We start from the raw sequence: 15,503 nt of genomic DNA on the forward strand, positions 1-15,503 counted from the left end.
GTTCACGTTTCTAATACACTTCAGGATGCAAAGTCTTACAGGTAAATTCATACTTTATTATTGATCCAATGTGACAAATATTATTTTATTAAAGATTCAATAGTTATGTGATTACTTGTATTGTGATCTTCTGCAGCAGATTGGGACTCAATAAAAAAATGTTTTCTTTTTCTTTTTCCCAAGAATGAACTATATTTAGAGAAAACTCCTCCAACTCTATCAAAAAAAAAAAAAGAAAAAGAAAAAAACAAGTAATAAATGTGAGTTAGTACTGAAACAGAGATAATTTAAGATTCAAATTTCTTTAAATTTAAATAAAAGCATTCTTCAATATGTAAAATCTACCATTTACTTATCGTTATTATGCTTCCTGTTCACATGTATTAAAGGTTGTAACAACAATGAAAATATTTCACTTCTTTAGTAGGAAAAATATCAAAATAACAAAATTTACCCACCATCTTTAATTATCAGCTTAATATATTCTTCCTCTGATATTATCAAAGGAAGTGTGGTAGTGGTACATTGCTGTAGCCATGAAGAGAACACAGTTTTTACATCTTCTTCACTTACATCTTTAGGCTGCCAGAGAAAAGGGAAGAACAATAATGAATTATCCAAATACCTAAATTTAACGTTAACATCCTTAGTTTAACACCTTACTTTAATATGTAAACCTTGATATGGCTGATGGACCTTAAGCAAGCTTCTTAACCTCTCTGAGCCTTTCTCACCTCATGTGAGAACCATAAGATGGCATCCATTGGTAGGAGACTGGGGAAGTAAATCACGGTATACCCATTCTACAACAGTGTGGCAAAAATAAATGTGCTAGTTCAAGGTGCAAACCAGTCTGGCATGACCATTTATTATCTGTGTGACTGTGGGCAAATTAATGAAACTGTCTGAACCTCAATTTTATAATCTATTAAATGGAGCAACTAAAAAGAAACAACTTAAACATTAAAAAAAAAAAAAAAAAAAAAAAGCAAACAAAACAAACAAAACCAAACAAAACCAGGAAGGATGTTCATATTTAGAGGCACAGATCTGGGAATTGATATTACAGCACAAGGAATACACTGAAGCTGGAAGAAACATTTACACAAGTGGCAAAGTTTTAACACTCCCTACCTCTAGGACCAGTGACACATATACCATAATTTGGCTCACTGGATGGAAAACCATTCCAACTCCATTCTCCCTTGCTTCCCTCTATTAAAGAGGTGAGAAAGAAAACTCTCCAATTCCCAGAGTGGACCTGTGTGTGCATATGTGTGCACATACATGTGACTCCCTTCTGACCAATAGTGTGCAATCAGCAATTGTTGAGAAGGGCCTCTCTTCCTAATTAAAAGGTATACAAACCTTGCAAGGAGGTTTTTGCTTTGTGTCTTTCCTTCTGCCAAGAACGCATATGTGATGCCTATACGTACAGCAAATGCCTTGCATCTAAGAGGAGGAAAGTTATAGGCTAAGGATGGCAGAAAGACCAAAGGAGCCTAGTTCCCTGATGACATGGTTTAACCACCTATGAGCTCCTCCAAACTTCTCTGTACATAAGAAAAATAAATTCTTTGTATGTTCAAGTCACTTTTCTTTGTTTTTCTGTTAAGCAGATTGTAGTACTGTTATACCCAGTAAGTGTAACGTTAATAAATTAAAAGGTATAAAGAAATTCTGAGAAAAACACTATTAATTTTTAAAGCTTTTAATTTAAGTTTTTAAAACCTACGTGAAGACAAAAACAGGAATACACAAAAGTTCATATAGGAAAGATCATTAATATCTGCCTAGGAAAATAAGCCTCTATTCATCCAGAGTCAAGCTTAGCTCTGCTGATTAAGCTCGGTTTAGAACTTGATCACCACAAAAGCAGGCTAAACTAAGTACAGGCATCGCTTTCCCATTCTTAAAAGATCACAGAAACCATCTGTCACTTCTTTGGATGTTATTGGGCAATGGGATTAAAGACCTAAAGGAAGTCTGAAAATGAAAATTATTTAAAACCGGGCGCCTGGCTGGTTCAGTTGGTAGAGCATGAGACTCCTGATCTTGGGGTCATGAGTTCAAGCCCCACATCCACTGTAGAGTTTACTTAAAAAAATATATTTAAAATCAAGACCTGAAGAATCAGAAAGCAACTCACAGTTCCTCTAGAATCAAACATGTTTAGGTCCTAAGAGATATAATCACCCCAGAGACACCTGCCAACATCCTAAAAGTTCCACTAAAATATGCAACTCAGGATTAAAAAAGGAATTCTGCACTAAGAGCCTCATACTGAGACAAAAAAAAAAAAAAAAAGTCAAATGTCTGTACACAAGACCTAACTTTTGAAAAATACAAAGATCAGTTGGCTAAAAAGTTAAAACTAGAAATCACTGTATACAGTTCTGCCAATGTGTTAAATGTTCAGTTCCATACTATTGTGGAAATGACATTTATTCTATTTATTTTTCTCTTCTCCAGTACATAATACAAGCAATCTTATCTGGGGTTTCATCAAAGTTCTGTTAAAATGGCTCTTCCATGCTATAATGACCATCATGATCCTAAAGACCCAAAAGGACCATTCAAATAATCAGAGAAGGATAAAGTCATGTTTGGAAGTTTCAAAACCTAGAAAACAGTAATTTTCCTGGATTGTAGTGCTCTGAGAACTGGTAAACTAAACTGGTACAGGTGATAATACTCTATTAGCGAGCAGTCTAGCACTCTTTTGGTTGCAATATTAATGCTGTAATATGGGAAAAATTTTTTAAAATTACATGAATATAGCAAAAATACCTATCTTCTAAAAGCCAAATTATCAGGGCACCTGGCTGGCTCAGTCAATAAAGCATGCAACTCTTGATCTTGGGGACATGATTTCAAGCCCCATGTTGGGTGTAAAGCTTAGTTAATAATAAAAAAAAAAGCTAAATTATCATATTTGCATTGGCACAATATACATAATATGTGTGTTGCTTACTAAAGACTTCTTAGTTTCTCAAAAAATTAAACACAGAATTACCATAAAATCCATCAACTCAACTCCTAGGTATATACCCAAAAGAACTGAGAGCAGAGACTCAAACAGGTTCTATAGCAGCATTATTCACAAGAGCCAAAAAGGTAGAAACAATCCAAAGGTCCATCAACAAATGAACGGGTAAAAAAATTGTGGTATATACATACAATGGAATATTATTTACCCATGAATAGGAATGAAGTTCTAATACATTCTATAACATGGGTGAACCTTGAAAACATGCTAAGTGAAATAAGCCAGACACAAAGGGCAAATACTGTATGATTCCACTTATATGAAATATCTAGAATAACCAAATTCACAGAGACAGAATGTACATAGGGTTACCAGGAGCTGGGGGAGGACGGGATAGGGAGTTATTGCTTACTGGGCATAGAGTTTCTGTTTGGGGAGATGGGAAAGTTTTGGAAATAGATGTGGCAATGATTGCACATTATGAATGTAATTAATGCTGAACCGTACACTTAAAAATGGTTAAAACAGCATTTTGTTATATATATTTTACCACAAAAAGACTTCTTCACCCTTCTAGCAAAAAGAAATACAACATTCTTATTATTTAGCCAAAGCATCTCATAAGATGTGTAAAACAACTGACAAAACATAAATTTGAACTCACTAAGTTTTCTCTAGGTTGTAATTTTAGAGATCTTGGAATTTTAGGGGTAATTTCCACTGGAGTTATTCTGACTACTGCATGCATTTCTATATTTAGTCTCTTTCTCAGGTCATCTGGAATCTGAAATATAAAAATAAATAAAAATATAAATATGTCTAAAACTTGATTTAAAAATATTCCACAGTGTAAATATTGGTATTAACTTTCATAAACTCGGGTAAATTAATGGGTAAGTAAATTTGCATTATCATGATTCAGAGAGTAACCAGATGGATGTTCAGGTATTGTTGTATCACAAACATTTTAGTTTTTCCCCTTCATTTCTTTCTTCTCACACCCTCCTCAGAATGCAATCCATCAGCTGTGCTCTCTTGAGTCAAGCCTGTGTGAGTACAGGATGGCACCTGCTGCCAGTACCACCACTGTTCAGTGCCCACGGCTGCCAACCTTTAAAGTGGAGTGGGAAGTGTGGACTCCTTGCTGCTATCTTATATGGTCTCCAGGCCTTTACCTGGCACTTCTTCACCCCGTACTCACCACATATTCATAAGGAAAAAAAAAAAAAAATATTCCCACCACGTGGCAGAACCATTCACAGAAGGAAAGTCCTAACAAGTTCAGTGTTAGACATTTTTATTTTGAAGATGTAGCAGGATCTCTTAAACTGGGAGTTTAGAGCTAACAGAAAATAATGAGCTGATGGTCTAGAATTTTAGAAAATGATATAAGCCAACGAGATTAAAACTTTGTAAGTTGCCAGCACAGAGGTCATATGTGAAACTGGCAGTAAAAGAAATCTACAAAGATGACCCCCTTCCTTTCCCATTTTTCTTCCCTAACAATTTCCTCCCTTTATCACCATGAAGTCTCACTTTACAATGCTCAAATTAAGTTCAAGTAAGAGGGGGCTAGTGACTCATTTCACATAAATGAAGCATTACTACCTGAGGCCGGGATAAGAAGATGAAACAACAGCTGCTCTCCTCTCTCCACCAACCCCCCCACCCCCCATCACCTCCCCGCCAGGCCCACAGTTAAAGAGCTGACCTCATCAGGGTAAGCAGCTTCTGGACACGTTCCCATCCTGGTGCCAGCTCACACCATGGGTATCTCCCTACCTGGGCATTTCCCCCAACATATAACAAGTCCCTCCTCTGCTTTCAGGAACTGGGGGACAAACCTTTGGCAGGTATTAAAAACGTAAGGCTTCATGGGGCATCTGGGTGGCTCAGTCAGTTAAGTGTCCGACTCTTGATTTTGGCTCAGGTCATGATCTCAGGGTTCGTGAGTTAGAGCGCTATGTAGGGTTCCATGCTGAGAGTGTGGTTCTCCCTCCCCCTTTCTCTCTCTCTGCTCTTCCACTGCTCATGCATGCACGTGCCCTCTCTCAAAATAAATACACTTTAATTATTTTTTTTTTAATGTTTTATTTGTTTTTGAGACAGAGAGAGACAAAGCATGAGCGGGGGAGGGTCAGAGAGAGAGGGAGACACAGAATCCGAAACAGGCTCCAGGCTCTGAGCCGTCAGCACAGAGCCCGATGCGGGGCTCGAACTCACGAACCGCAAGATCATGACCTGAGCCGAAGTCGGAAGCTTAACCGACTGAGCCACCCAGGCGCCCCCTCAAAATAAATACACTTTAGGGGCGCCTGGGTGGCGCAGTCGGTTAAGCGTCCGACTTCAGCCAGGTCACGATCTCGCGGTCCGTGAGTTTGAGCCCCGCGTCAGGCTCTGGGCTGATGGCTCAGAGCCTGGAGCCTGTTTCTGATTCTGTGTCTCCCTCTCTCTCTGCCCCTCCCCCGTTCATGCTCTGTCTCTCTCTGTCCCAAAAATAAAAATAAAACGTTGAAAAAAAAAAAATTTTTAAAGAAAATAAATACACTTTAAAAAAAAATTGTGAGGCTTTGTAGGGCACCCCAGGCTAAGCATGAACTCTAGAGTTGGCACACCTGGGCATAAATCCTAGTTTTATTTACTGTGTAACCTAAGGCAAGTAATTTTTACCTCTCTGGGCCTATAACTATCTAAGCTTATAGCTGTCCAAGTTTACTTAACCAGAATATACACAATCTTTACCCAAACAAGGACTTTACCATATAATCAGAAATGTGCCCCTGCAGGGACTTTAGACACCACTTCTTACACTGATTTTCAAATTGTATGTAAAATATTATTCTAACTCAGAATTTGGAGAATTTCAAGCAACATGAAATTGCTTTCTCTCAAAATTTATACTAACCCAGACTTTCCCAAGATGAAGCGCTTCTATGTCTTTGGTGTACTTTATGGCATTCTTCAATTCCTCAAGTCCATTCCAGACAACCTTTAGCACACAGGACTTAGCAGCTTCTTGACTATGGTCTGAGCTGATTTGTTTTTGATCTAGTGGTTCTGATATCTGCTTCCCTTTTTCAGGTGACAGGACATTTTGTTTTGTTTTACTTTGCTGTTGCTTTGGAGAAAGTAGCTTAATTAGCTTTCCATAGGTCACAGTAAAGCTGGGCTCCACATCAAAATATTCCTGGTCCCATGGAAATACATGAACGGCATAGTGTTTGCGAAACTCAGAAGTTGCTGTGGCATTACACATACTGGGAGGCTGCGATTTGCACACTCTAAAAATATTGTCTAGAGGAACGACTTTGGACTGCATATTTTTGAATGCATTCATTTCAGTTAAACCCCAAGATAGCTCTTGTTTCTTCTCAGACCCAAAAGAAAAAATGCTTCCTATCAAAGTCCATAAGCTTGGCACGGATGGTGAGTCAACTGTAACTTCTGTTTTATTAGACCTATTGTGAAATTTCCCATGTGCATTATCTGCTTTTGAAACTGTCTTCTCTTTGGCCTGGCGGGTCTTTGGCTGAATAAGGAGTGTGGTGTCAGCTTCCAGCCTTCCATAAGCAGCAGCTGGAATCAGTGCAACTGTGTGGAAAATAAAGCTCATTAGTACGTGTTCACCTCTGCTATGGATGCATTACCATGGAGTACAGTGGAAAAATATAATAACACCTACCAATTTGGATGAATATGTAAGTTTGTTGATCAACCCAAACAGGAAAAATGGCTTTCGGAAAAACTATTCGAATTTGATCTAGCAGATGCTGTTCAAGGGAAGCAGCATGCAGTTCCTACAACCAACAAACAAATCAATTCACTTCATGTTTAGTCCATTCTGTGTCTGGTAAGGAAATCACAAGTCACTCTTATAACTCGAACCAGCTCAGAATATATAATGAAGCTCAGAAAAGAGAAATCTAGAGACACTGATATTTTGGCTTCCAGTTATGGAAGGAGTAAGTCACAGGGCTAAAAGGTACAGCATAGAAAATATAGTCAGTGGTATCATCACAGTGTTGTATGGGGACAGATGGCAGCTACACTTGTGAGCACAGCGTAATGTACAGAGATGTTGAATCACTATGTTGTATGCCTGAAACTACTGTAACATTGTACGTCAACTATACTTCAGTACAAACAAACAACTATTTTGAAGCAGTTTAACCTTAAACCAGGATAATTCTCATTGTGTTTTCTTTACCAGTATCTCCCAATCATCTGCTGATAGGGGTTCCACCTCCACTTGTTGACAAGACACCACATGGGAGCACAGCTTGAGAAACACCTGGAATAAATAAAAAATGTAAGACTACTTTTAAAATATTTTTTGTAAAAAAATTTTTTTTTGCATCCCTAGAAAAGAAGAAGTTCTCTCTTTAGGTAAATAATAAAGTGTGAGTGAGTGAATGAACGAGTGTGCGTGCCTGTGTGAGTGTGTGCCTGCCTGCACTGGGTGGACCTTCATTTGACAAATATTTATTAAGTAACTATTCTTAGCTAGGCCTTCATATACCCCAACATTTTAGGAAAAATTGTTTCACAACTAATTATAGAAAAAAAGAAAATACACCCTAGCACAACAGATTTAAAAAAAAAATAAAAATAAAGATAACCATTAACAAAAGAAATGTAATTTAAAAATGCGAGAAGGGGTGCCTAGGTGGCTCAGTTGGTTAAGCATCCGACTTCGGCTCAGGTCATGATCTCACAGTTTGTGAGTTTGAGCCCTGCGTCAGGCTCTGTGCTGATGGCATGGAGCCTGCTTGGGATTCTCTCTCTCTCCCTCTCTCTTGGCCCCTCCCCTGCCCATGCTCTCTCTCTCTCTCTCAAAATAAATAAATAAACTTAAAAGAAAATAGAAGAAGAAACAATGTCATCAAGTCATGGCTTAATCTAGCATATACACACTCTATTATTTCTAGAAGTTTTCAGACTTTTAGTTTTATAACTAACCTGCATGGTACTTCTAGAAAAGTCTAGAAAAGTAAAAAAAAAAAAAAAAAAATGCTAAGAGATCAGAGAAAATTATTTAGAAGTATAAACATTCACAGCTAAAAGTAAAGTAAAACAAATATACCCTCATTCCAGTCTACAGATACATATGAAATGCCAGTGTGTCTTTTGGGGTGCCTGGCTGGCTCAGTCAGAGCATGCAACTCTTGATCTCGGGGTTGTGAGTTCGAGAAATAAATAAATAGAACTTAAAAAAAAAATAAAAAGATGGGGCACCTGAGTTGCTCGGTCAGTTAAGTGTCCAACTCTTGATTTCAGCTCAGGTCATGATCTCACCATGGTCATGAGCCCTACATCTGTTCATGAGCCCTGTACTGGGCTCCATGCTGACAGTGTGGAGCCTGCTTGGGATTCTCTCTCTCTCTCTATCCCTCCCTGCACTCACTCTCTCTCCCTCTCTCTCTCTCAAAATAAAAGAAAAAAATTTAAAAAAAAGAAAGAAAGAAATGTTAGTGTTTCAAGAAGCTGCAATCTACCACCTAACTTTCTTTTCCCTTTCTTTTGGCATTTCTGAGGATTGAGGAGTAAAATCCAAAGCCACCAAATGTTACATGCTCCAGTTAATGAGCCCTTCCTTTGTTGCCTCTGCGGATTGCAGCAGAATTTCCCCCAAGTGCCTCACCCTCAGTGAATTTCCCGTTAGTATTTCCCCATACACCCTGTTTGAAAGGGGCGATTCCAGGGAAGCACAGAGCAGCTCCCACCCACCAAGAAGCTAGAGTCCTGGGCGAGCCAGTTCACCTTGTTCCTATTCTTTGGGAGACAGTGACTTAGTGGTATTGCTACAATATAGAAGATCTGCAGAAAATCAGGTAAAAGTTCACTCTGAAGCAAACAGGCATTAGAAACCAACAGGCCTGTTCAGAGGCAGATGAAGACATCAAGATCAGGGACAAGAAGCTGGTGTTTCTCTCTGGAAAGTACCACATATTCTAAGAGAGCAGAACTTTAACTTGCTGTGCAATCCTGGGCAAAATGTTCTGTCTCCCTAGGTTTGTAGAGCAAGGAACCAAAATTAGTGATGTCTAAGTCACTCTGGTGCTAAAGTTTTAAGATTCTAACAAAGACTTAGGGTAAGCGAAAGACTAATACTAGGACTATGGATTTCTCATTAGTGGCCTTTTCTCATTATCAAAAGCAAGCATGAACAAAATTAGTCTATGTTCAAAACAAGATAAAGAGATGTAACATTCTCATATACTGTTATGGGAAGCTGGTAATAGAATGCAGTTTAACCCCATCTATCAGAATTTTCAATGTGTAGCCCCCCGGACTCTGTAAGTCAATCTGTAATGTTTCATTCTATACGGATTCAGAGATGTTCAATGCATACTGTAGTATGTGGAAAGGTACCTCTGTTATACTTTGTGGGGAAAACTGCAGAAAATGTGTATGATTAAAAAAAAAGAAAATGTGTATTCTTCCTTCCCTTTCCTTTCCTTCCTCCCATTCTTTAAACCCTAAAGGTGTACTAAGATCCCAACATAGAGTACACATTCATTCTGAGGCTGGGGTTAGAGAAATCCATTTTTTTTACTTTCAATTGTAAATATTTGCAATGAATATGTATTATTTCCATAGTTTAAAGTATTTAGAAGGACATAAATTGGTGAATACAATAAAATGAAAAACTAGACGTAAGTCCTTAAGCTTTGAGGTTTACAATTAAATTCATAGGCAAGACAAAAATAGAAAAATAACAACTTTTTTGTTGGATACATTTTTTAAAAATCAAGTATGACTCTGGAAGGTTAGAAGATTTGCTGGAAGCAAATGAAGTCTAGTAATAGTAAGTAAAGCTCAATAATTCATAAAGTAAAAATAACTGCACACAAACAAATTAGGGAACCTGGAAAGTGAGTGAAATAGAACACAAAATCAACTAGGGAGCAGAATACAAGATAAAGATTTAACAACAGAGCTTACAGTCAACTTGCATATCCTGGACTGGTTATAGCAGCACACAAGTTAGGTGTCATCTCACCTCCTTAAAAAATTAATTTGAATGTTTACTTTCCATTGTTATATTATGTGACATCAGGAAAAAGTTACAGTCATCACATTTTGTACTCACCTGGTCCCCATTTGAGAGTCCAAGTTTCTGACCAAGTTGTCTGTTAATTTCAGCCACACTGTCACCTTGATCACTAAAATGCCTGCCTTCTACCCAGCTCAAGAATGCAGGCTGATGACCCCAGGCCACTTCTATAGCTTGATTCTATTTATTAAAGAAGAAAGGAGGTGTATGAGAGTTTTTGTGTGCTTTTCTGTATTCACATTAAAGATAAACTATTATTGCAATCCACACATACAAAAAGAGTTCTATAGATAGGCGATAGGTCTTGGTTGTGCACATCAGAGCATTTAAAAAACTATAATCATTTCTAATACCCAAGACTGGTGATGCTGTGGGTGAAACCAATACTCTTACATTCTTATGATGGCAATACAAATTGATTCAACCATTCCAGAATTCAAAATGGCAACAGGTAGCCAATGAATTTATATAAACTTTCAGCTAGATGTATATATTTGAATATTTATTCTGAATTAATGATTGACAGAAGAAAACCACACCAAAACATATCTCTGCAGTATTTTCTGTAACAGTAAAAACTTAGAACTGTCTCAAATATCTATTAATAAGAATATCATTAAATAAGTTACAAATTTACCATTTTGGTAAAGCATGAGTCAGTAAGTAGAAATATATCATGATCATTAAAAATATAACTGGGGCGTCTAGGTGGCTCAGTCAGTTAAGCGTCCGACTTCAACTCAGGTCATGATCTCAGTTTGTGGGTTCAAGCCCCATGTCGGGCTCTGTGCTGACAGCTCAGAGCCTGGAGCCTGCTTTGGATTCTGTGTCTCCCTCTCTCTCTGCCCCTTCCCAGCTTGCACTCTGACACTCTCTCTCTCTCAAAAATAAATAAACATTAAAAAAAATTTTTTAATGTAACAGTATGTTTATTAAAGGGGAATAAATGCACATGGTAAAACCACAAAAATTACAAAAGCATAAAACATGAAGGCAGGTTCCTGTTCCCAGAGGTAATTACTATTAGCAGCTTCTTATGTACACTTCCAGAAATTTTATATTATGCAGCTTCTTAAATAACTTTAAGCTTTAGAACTAAGAAATTGTATGTGCAAGTAATTAAATCAAAATATAACATGTATTTTCAGGGCGCCTGGCTGCTCGGTAGGTGCAGCATGCGACTCTTGATCTCGGGATTCTAGGTTTGAGTCCCATGTTGGGTATAGAGATTACTTAAAAATAAAAATATTTTTAAAAATGTGTTCTCAGGGTGCCTGGGTGGCTCAGTTAGTTGAGTGTCTGACTTCAGCTCAGGTCATGATCTCATGGTTCGTGGGTTCAAGTCCCTCATCAGACTCTATGCTGACAGCTCAGAGCTTGGAGCCTGTTTCAGATTCTGTGTCTCCCTCTCTCTCTCTGCCCCTCCCCCACTCCTGTTCTGTCTCTCTCTCTCAAAAATAAACACTTAAAAAAATTAAAAGGACTTCAATGATAGCCATGAAAACTTACCACTTCATGACATTTTAGTGTTATTAAAGTCATTTATTAATATTAAGTCATTGATGCACTGAATTGTTAAATATTAAATTCATTCATGTCCATCAAATCTTACTACCTCAAAACTGGTTATAGGCTGCTTATTGTGCTTCTTTCTTTTTTTAAAATGTTTCATTTTTGAGAGAGGGCACGGGCGGGGTAGGGGGAGAGAGGGCAGAGGATCCACAGTGGGCTCTGTGCTGACAGCAGCGAGCCCCATGTAGGTCTTGAACTCACAAGATCATGAGCTGAGTCGAATCTGACACTCAATTGACTAAGCCACCCAGGCACCCCTACTGTGTTGCTTTAAATAGGAAAAACTTCAAAGGATTTTGAGGCAATATAATGTACTTTCAACTAACCATGTTATTAAAACTTTTTATATAAGAAAGTCATCGTGTATCTCTTAATTGTATAATTTTTCTCACAATTCACAGGGTAGTCTAACTGTTCTTGCTGATGCTAAGCACAGTGTAATAAAGTATACAGAGCACTGGACTGGAGTCAAATTCCAGATTATTATGTCAGCTGTAAGTATGTTAGTTGAGGTTACAGGGTGAAGATGACCAACTCCCTGGGTGTCTTCCACAGTTTCATCAGTCAGTGGCATATAATCCAGATCAACTCTTATTTCATAAGAAGAAAATTTTATTTTTTTAAATGGGGCAGGTTTTAAATTTATTTATTTTTAAGTAATCTCTACACCTAATGTGGGGCTCAAACTCACAAGCCCACAATCAAGAGTCGCACACTCCACCGACCGAGTCAGCCAGGCACCCCTACAGAAGAAACTTTTAAAACTAGAGATGTTAAATAAGGAGATACAAAATATGGCCTGAAATATCAAAAATGAGAATTCTACCAACTCACTGGAAAAGGGAAAAACTGACTTTATTAAACAGGAAAAATACTTCAATTATTCCTTTGGTCAATGTGTAATAACCAGCTCCATAATCATAATACACGTTCAGTTGGATTTTGCAAACTAATATTGTGAGTCTATTTTCATGTAAAACATTTTCCACCTGAACTGCAGAACCACTGGGCACTCAGGTAAAGAGAAGAAACCCACAGACTGGAAAGAGAGGAGCCTCTCTCTCAGGAATTCAATCAATAAATATCTGCTTTTGCCATTACCTGTGGTATTGGTATAATCTGGAGGGAACTTTCAGGTGAAATAACAGGTAGTCATGCCTTAGGACTGGCCAGATTTGAGGCCTAGGTTATCTTTTGCTAACACAAAAGAAATGACAAGTCTGTACCTGGCCATTTCCGGATGGCCATTTAGGTTTATTTGTTTGAATTCAGTGTGGACGTGAATCCTTTCCCCCATTTCAGCCGTCACAGCAAGCACTGAGCCTAGCATACAGACAAAATAACTCAGGTAAAGCAATGGTTCTCAACGCAAGGGTGATTTGTTTCCCAGGAGACATCCGGCAATGTCTGGAGACATTTTTAGCTGTCACTACTGAAGGGGAGAGATGCTACTGGTATGTAGGGCCTAGAGATCAAAGTTCCTGTAAACATCTTACCATACCCAGCACAATCCCCCATAAGAAAAAATTATCCAGCCTAAAGAGCCAAGATTAAAAAATCCTGAGTTAAAGCATCTACTGGGTACCCAGTCCTGAAATAAGAACTTGGATAAACAAAACAATACTTGAAACACAGAGCATGACAAGGGAGATGTGTCACATAAACAGAGCAGTGAAGTTTTGAAAAGGAGACACAGGTGAGCAACAGAGAATCTGAAAGCTAGGCAGAGGAGGTAAGATTGATTATGCTCAGTTTTTAAAGTCATGGAAGGAGGGAAAACATTTTGGGAAGAAAGAATAGCACAAATACACAAGTGGAAAGGAGCGGGGTTATGGAAGAAACAGTGCTGCACACTGAGTGAGAGACAAGAGGACAAATTAACTGTGTGGAAATACCAGCCTAGGAGTGCCAGTGAGTACAGAAATGGCCTAGATACCCAACGTCCCTTTCACCATCAACAACCTAGGAATCTGTAACAGTGGGTCTCAATTCTTGTACATCCAAATAGCCCAAAGTTACTTTTTAAATTACAGATGCCTGAAGTTCACGCCCCAAGATTCTGATTCAGTAGGCCTGAGGAAGGAACAGAACATTCGTATTTTTAAAAGCTCAAGGTAAGTCTGACACAGGCCAGAAGGCCATTGTTCTGGCCCTCTTCTCATTTCAACATTATAGATATTATGTACTCCATGCTTCAACCCAAATAAAATAATTCAACCCATTAACTCCCAACTCATGACTTTATGCTTTAATAATTACCCATGCCCTCTAGCCCAGTAATTCTAGGGGGAAAATTATCTAGAAAAAATCACAGAGAGGTAAAGTGAAAAAGTAGGATACTTAAAATTATTGTAAACTATTGGGGCGCCTGGGTGGCTCAGTCGGTTAAGCATCCGACTTCAGCTCAGGTCATGATCTCGCGGTCCGTGAGTTCAAGCCCCGCATACGGCTCTGTGCTGACCGCTCAGAGCCTGGAGCCTGTTTTGGATTCTGTGTCTCCCTCTCTCTCCGACCCTCCCCCGTTCATGCTCTGTCTCTCTCTGTCTCAAAAATAAATAAATGTTAAAAATTTTTTAAAAAATTATTGTAAACTATTAAATATTTCCTGCATGATCAGTCAGTGCTGGGTACCATGCATCCACGATTTCTGAGGATTTCAAATATCCTATCCTTCTGCCCGCATAAGCACACTCACACTTGTAGACTATGTGCCTCTATTTCTACTTATGAAAATAGGGATGCTGTCTCTGCCAGTGCTTAGAAGGGCAACTGACGACAGAGTTTCAAGCAAACCTACCTCTGTACTTCCAAGTATGCATAATTCTACTGCACATTCCTGGTACACCTCGGATGGGTTCCGAGCATCGGCGACACAGGGAAGAACCTTCATTTTCTAACCTACCCTGCTCAGGGAGACGGTGCTTAGTCTCTGTTAACGTGCCCTTCACTTAACAGGGACTCTGCAAACCAAATCTGCCCCTCCCTCTGGAGGCCCGGACGGCAGTCGGGCAGGCACCAGGAAATCACTAGCAGGAAAAACATTTTTTAAGGTAATAAAAATTACCGACTTCCCAGGAGCCTTTCCAAACTGGAGTGAGGAATATTTCCCAAAGCACACGTAGAATACTGGGATGATTGAAAGCCCACTCTTAGCGAGTGAAAACACCCGGAATAGGATAAGTTTAAGGCCCAGTGCTGCACCAGACGTGGTGTGGGCTGCAGAGTGTGCCCCCCGCGGGCCCTGCCCTCGAGGGGCCTTCAGTCTGGCCTCGGAACGGCTCGGCGGAGACGGAAAGGCAACCCGTTCCACGCCTCCGGGAGAGGCCCGAGCCGCCGCCGCGTCCCTGAAAGACCTTGACTCGGTCCGCCCCCAGGCTGCCGACCAGGTGTCCCGAGTCCGGGCTGGGGGCCCACGTCCAGGGCCGGCACCTTACCTGCAGCAAGTGAAGCTGGGCCACGAGACGCCGCGGCAAGTGGAGGAAGCAGTCTCGAGCGTTGGTGAAGACCACAGTCACCGCTACCCCACCACCCTCCGCACCCGCCAGGCGATCGCCACCCCACATCGCCGGCAAGCACAAATTCCCCCCGAACGTACGCTCCAGCGGATTCGGGCCACTGGGCCTGCCGAGTGTGTCAGAACCGGAGAAGATCGATCGGCCCCGCCCCCTGAGGCCACGCCCCTCTCGCCTCGTCCCCGTACCGAGTGGGCAAGCAAGCTCCTCCAAGTCTCCGAGGCCTCTCCGCCGGTCCGCTGGAGGGCGGCATCTCGTTCACCGAAGTCACACTCACAGGAAACGATGCCCGACGCTATCGATTCTCCAGCCAATCGTGGCACGCCTTGACCTATCTCCCCCTCTTATTGGGTGAGCGGGAGTGCGACGAGAC

At 39.9% G+C, this 15,503-nt stretch overlaps 1 protein-coding gene across 7 annotated transcripts in view; it reads right to left on the reverse strand.

The window, feature by feature from the left end:
• Nucleotides 1-15,290, reverse strand: part of PEX1 (peroxisomal biogenesis factor 1) — a 66,232-nt gene extending 50,942 nt beyond the window's left edge. For 2 of the 7 annotated variants that reach the window (XR_007150510.1, XM_047850927.1), the window contains exons 1-8: nucleotides 15,053-15,289; nucleotides 10,083-10,226; nucleotides 7,197-7,280; nucleotides 6,672-6,786; nucleotides 5,895-6,580; nucleotides 3,654-3,773; nucleotides 459-582; nucleotides 116-216 (exon numbers count right to left, since the gene is read on the reverse strand). Coding sequence is in view for 6 of the 7 variants with exons in the window: in XM_047850927.1 (XP_047706883.1) it covers nucleotides 116-216; nucleotides 459-582; nucleotides 3,654-3,773; nucleotides 5,895-6,580; nucleotides 6,672-6,786; nucleotides 7,197-7,280; nucleotides 10,083-10,226; nucleotides 15,053-15,181 (1,503 nt within the window). In the remaining variant the exon portion in view is untranslated. Of the gene's footprint in view, nucleotides 1-115; nucleotides 217-458; nucleotides 583-3,653; nucleotides 3,774-5,894; nucleotides 6,581-6,671; nucleotides 6,787-7,196; nucleotides 7,281-10,082; nucleotides 10,227-15,052 lie in introns of all 7 variants that reach the window. The other 5 variants (XM_047850928.1, XM_047850930.1, XM_047850929.1 and 2 more) reach the window with 3 other exon arrangements.
• Nucleotides 15,291-15,503: the final 213 nt, after the last annotated feature.

The sequence above is a fragment of the Prionailurus viverrinus genome, chromosome A2 (genome assembly GCF_022837055.1).
Source record: "Prionailurus viverrinus isolate Anna chromosome A2, UM_Priviv_1.0, whole genome shotgun sequence".
Lineage (NCBI taxonomy): Eukaryota > Metazoa > Chordata > Mammalia > Carnivora > Felidae > Prionailurus > Prionailurus viverrinus.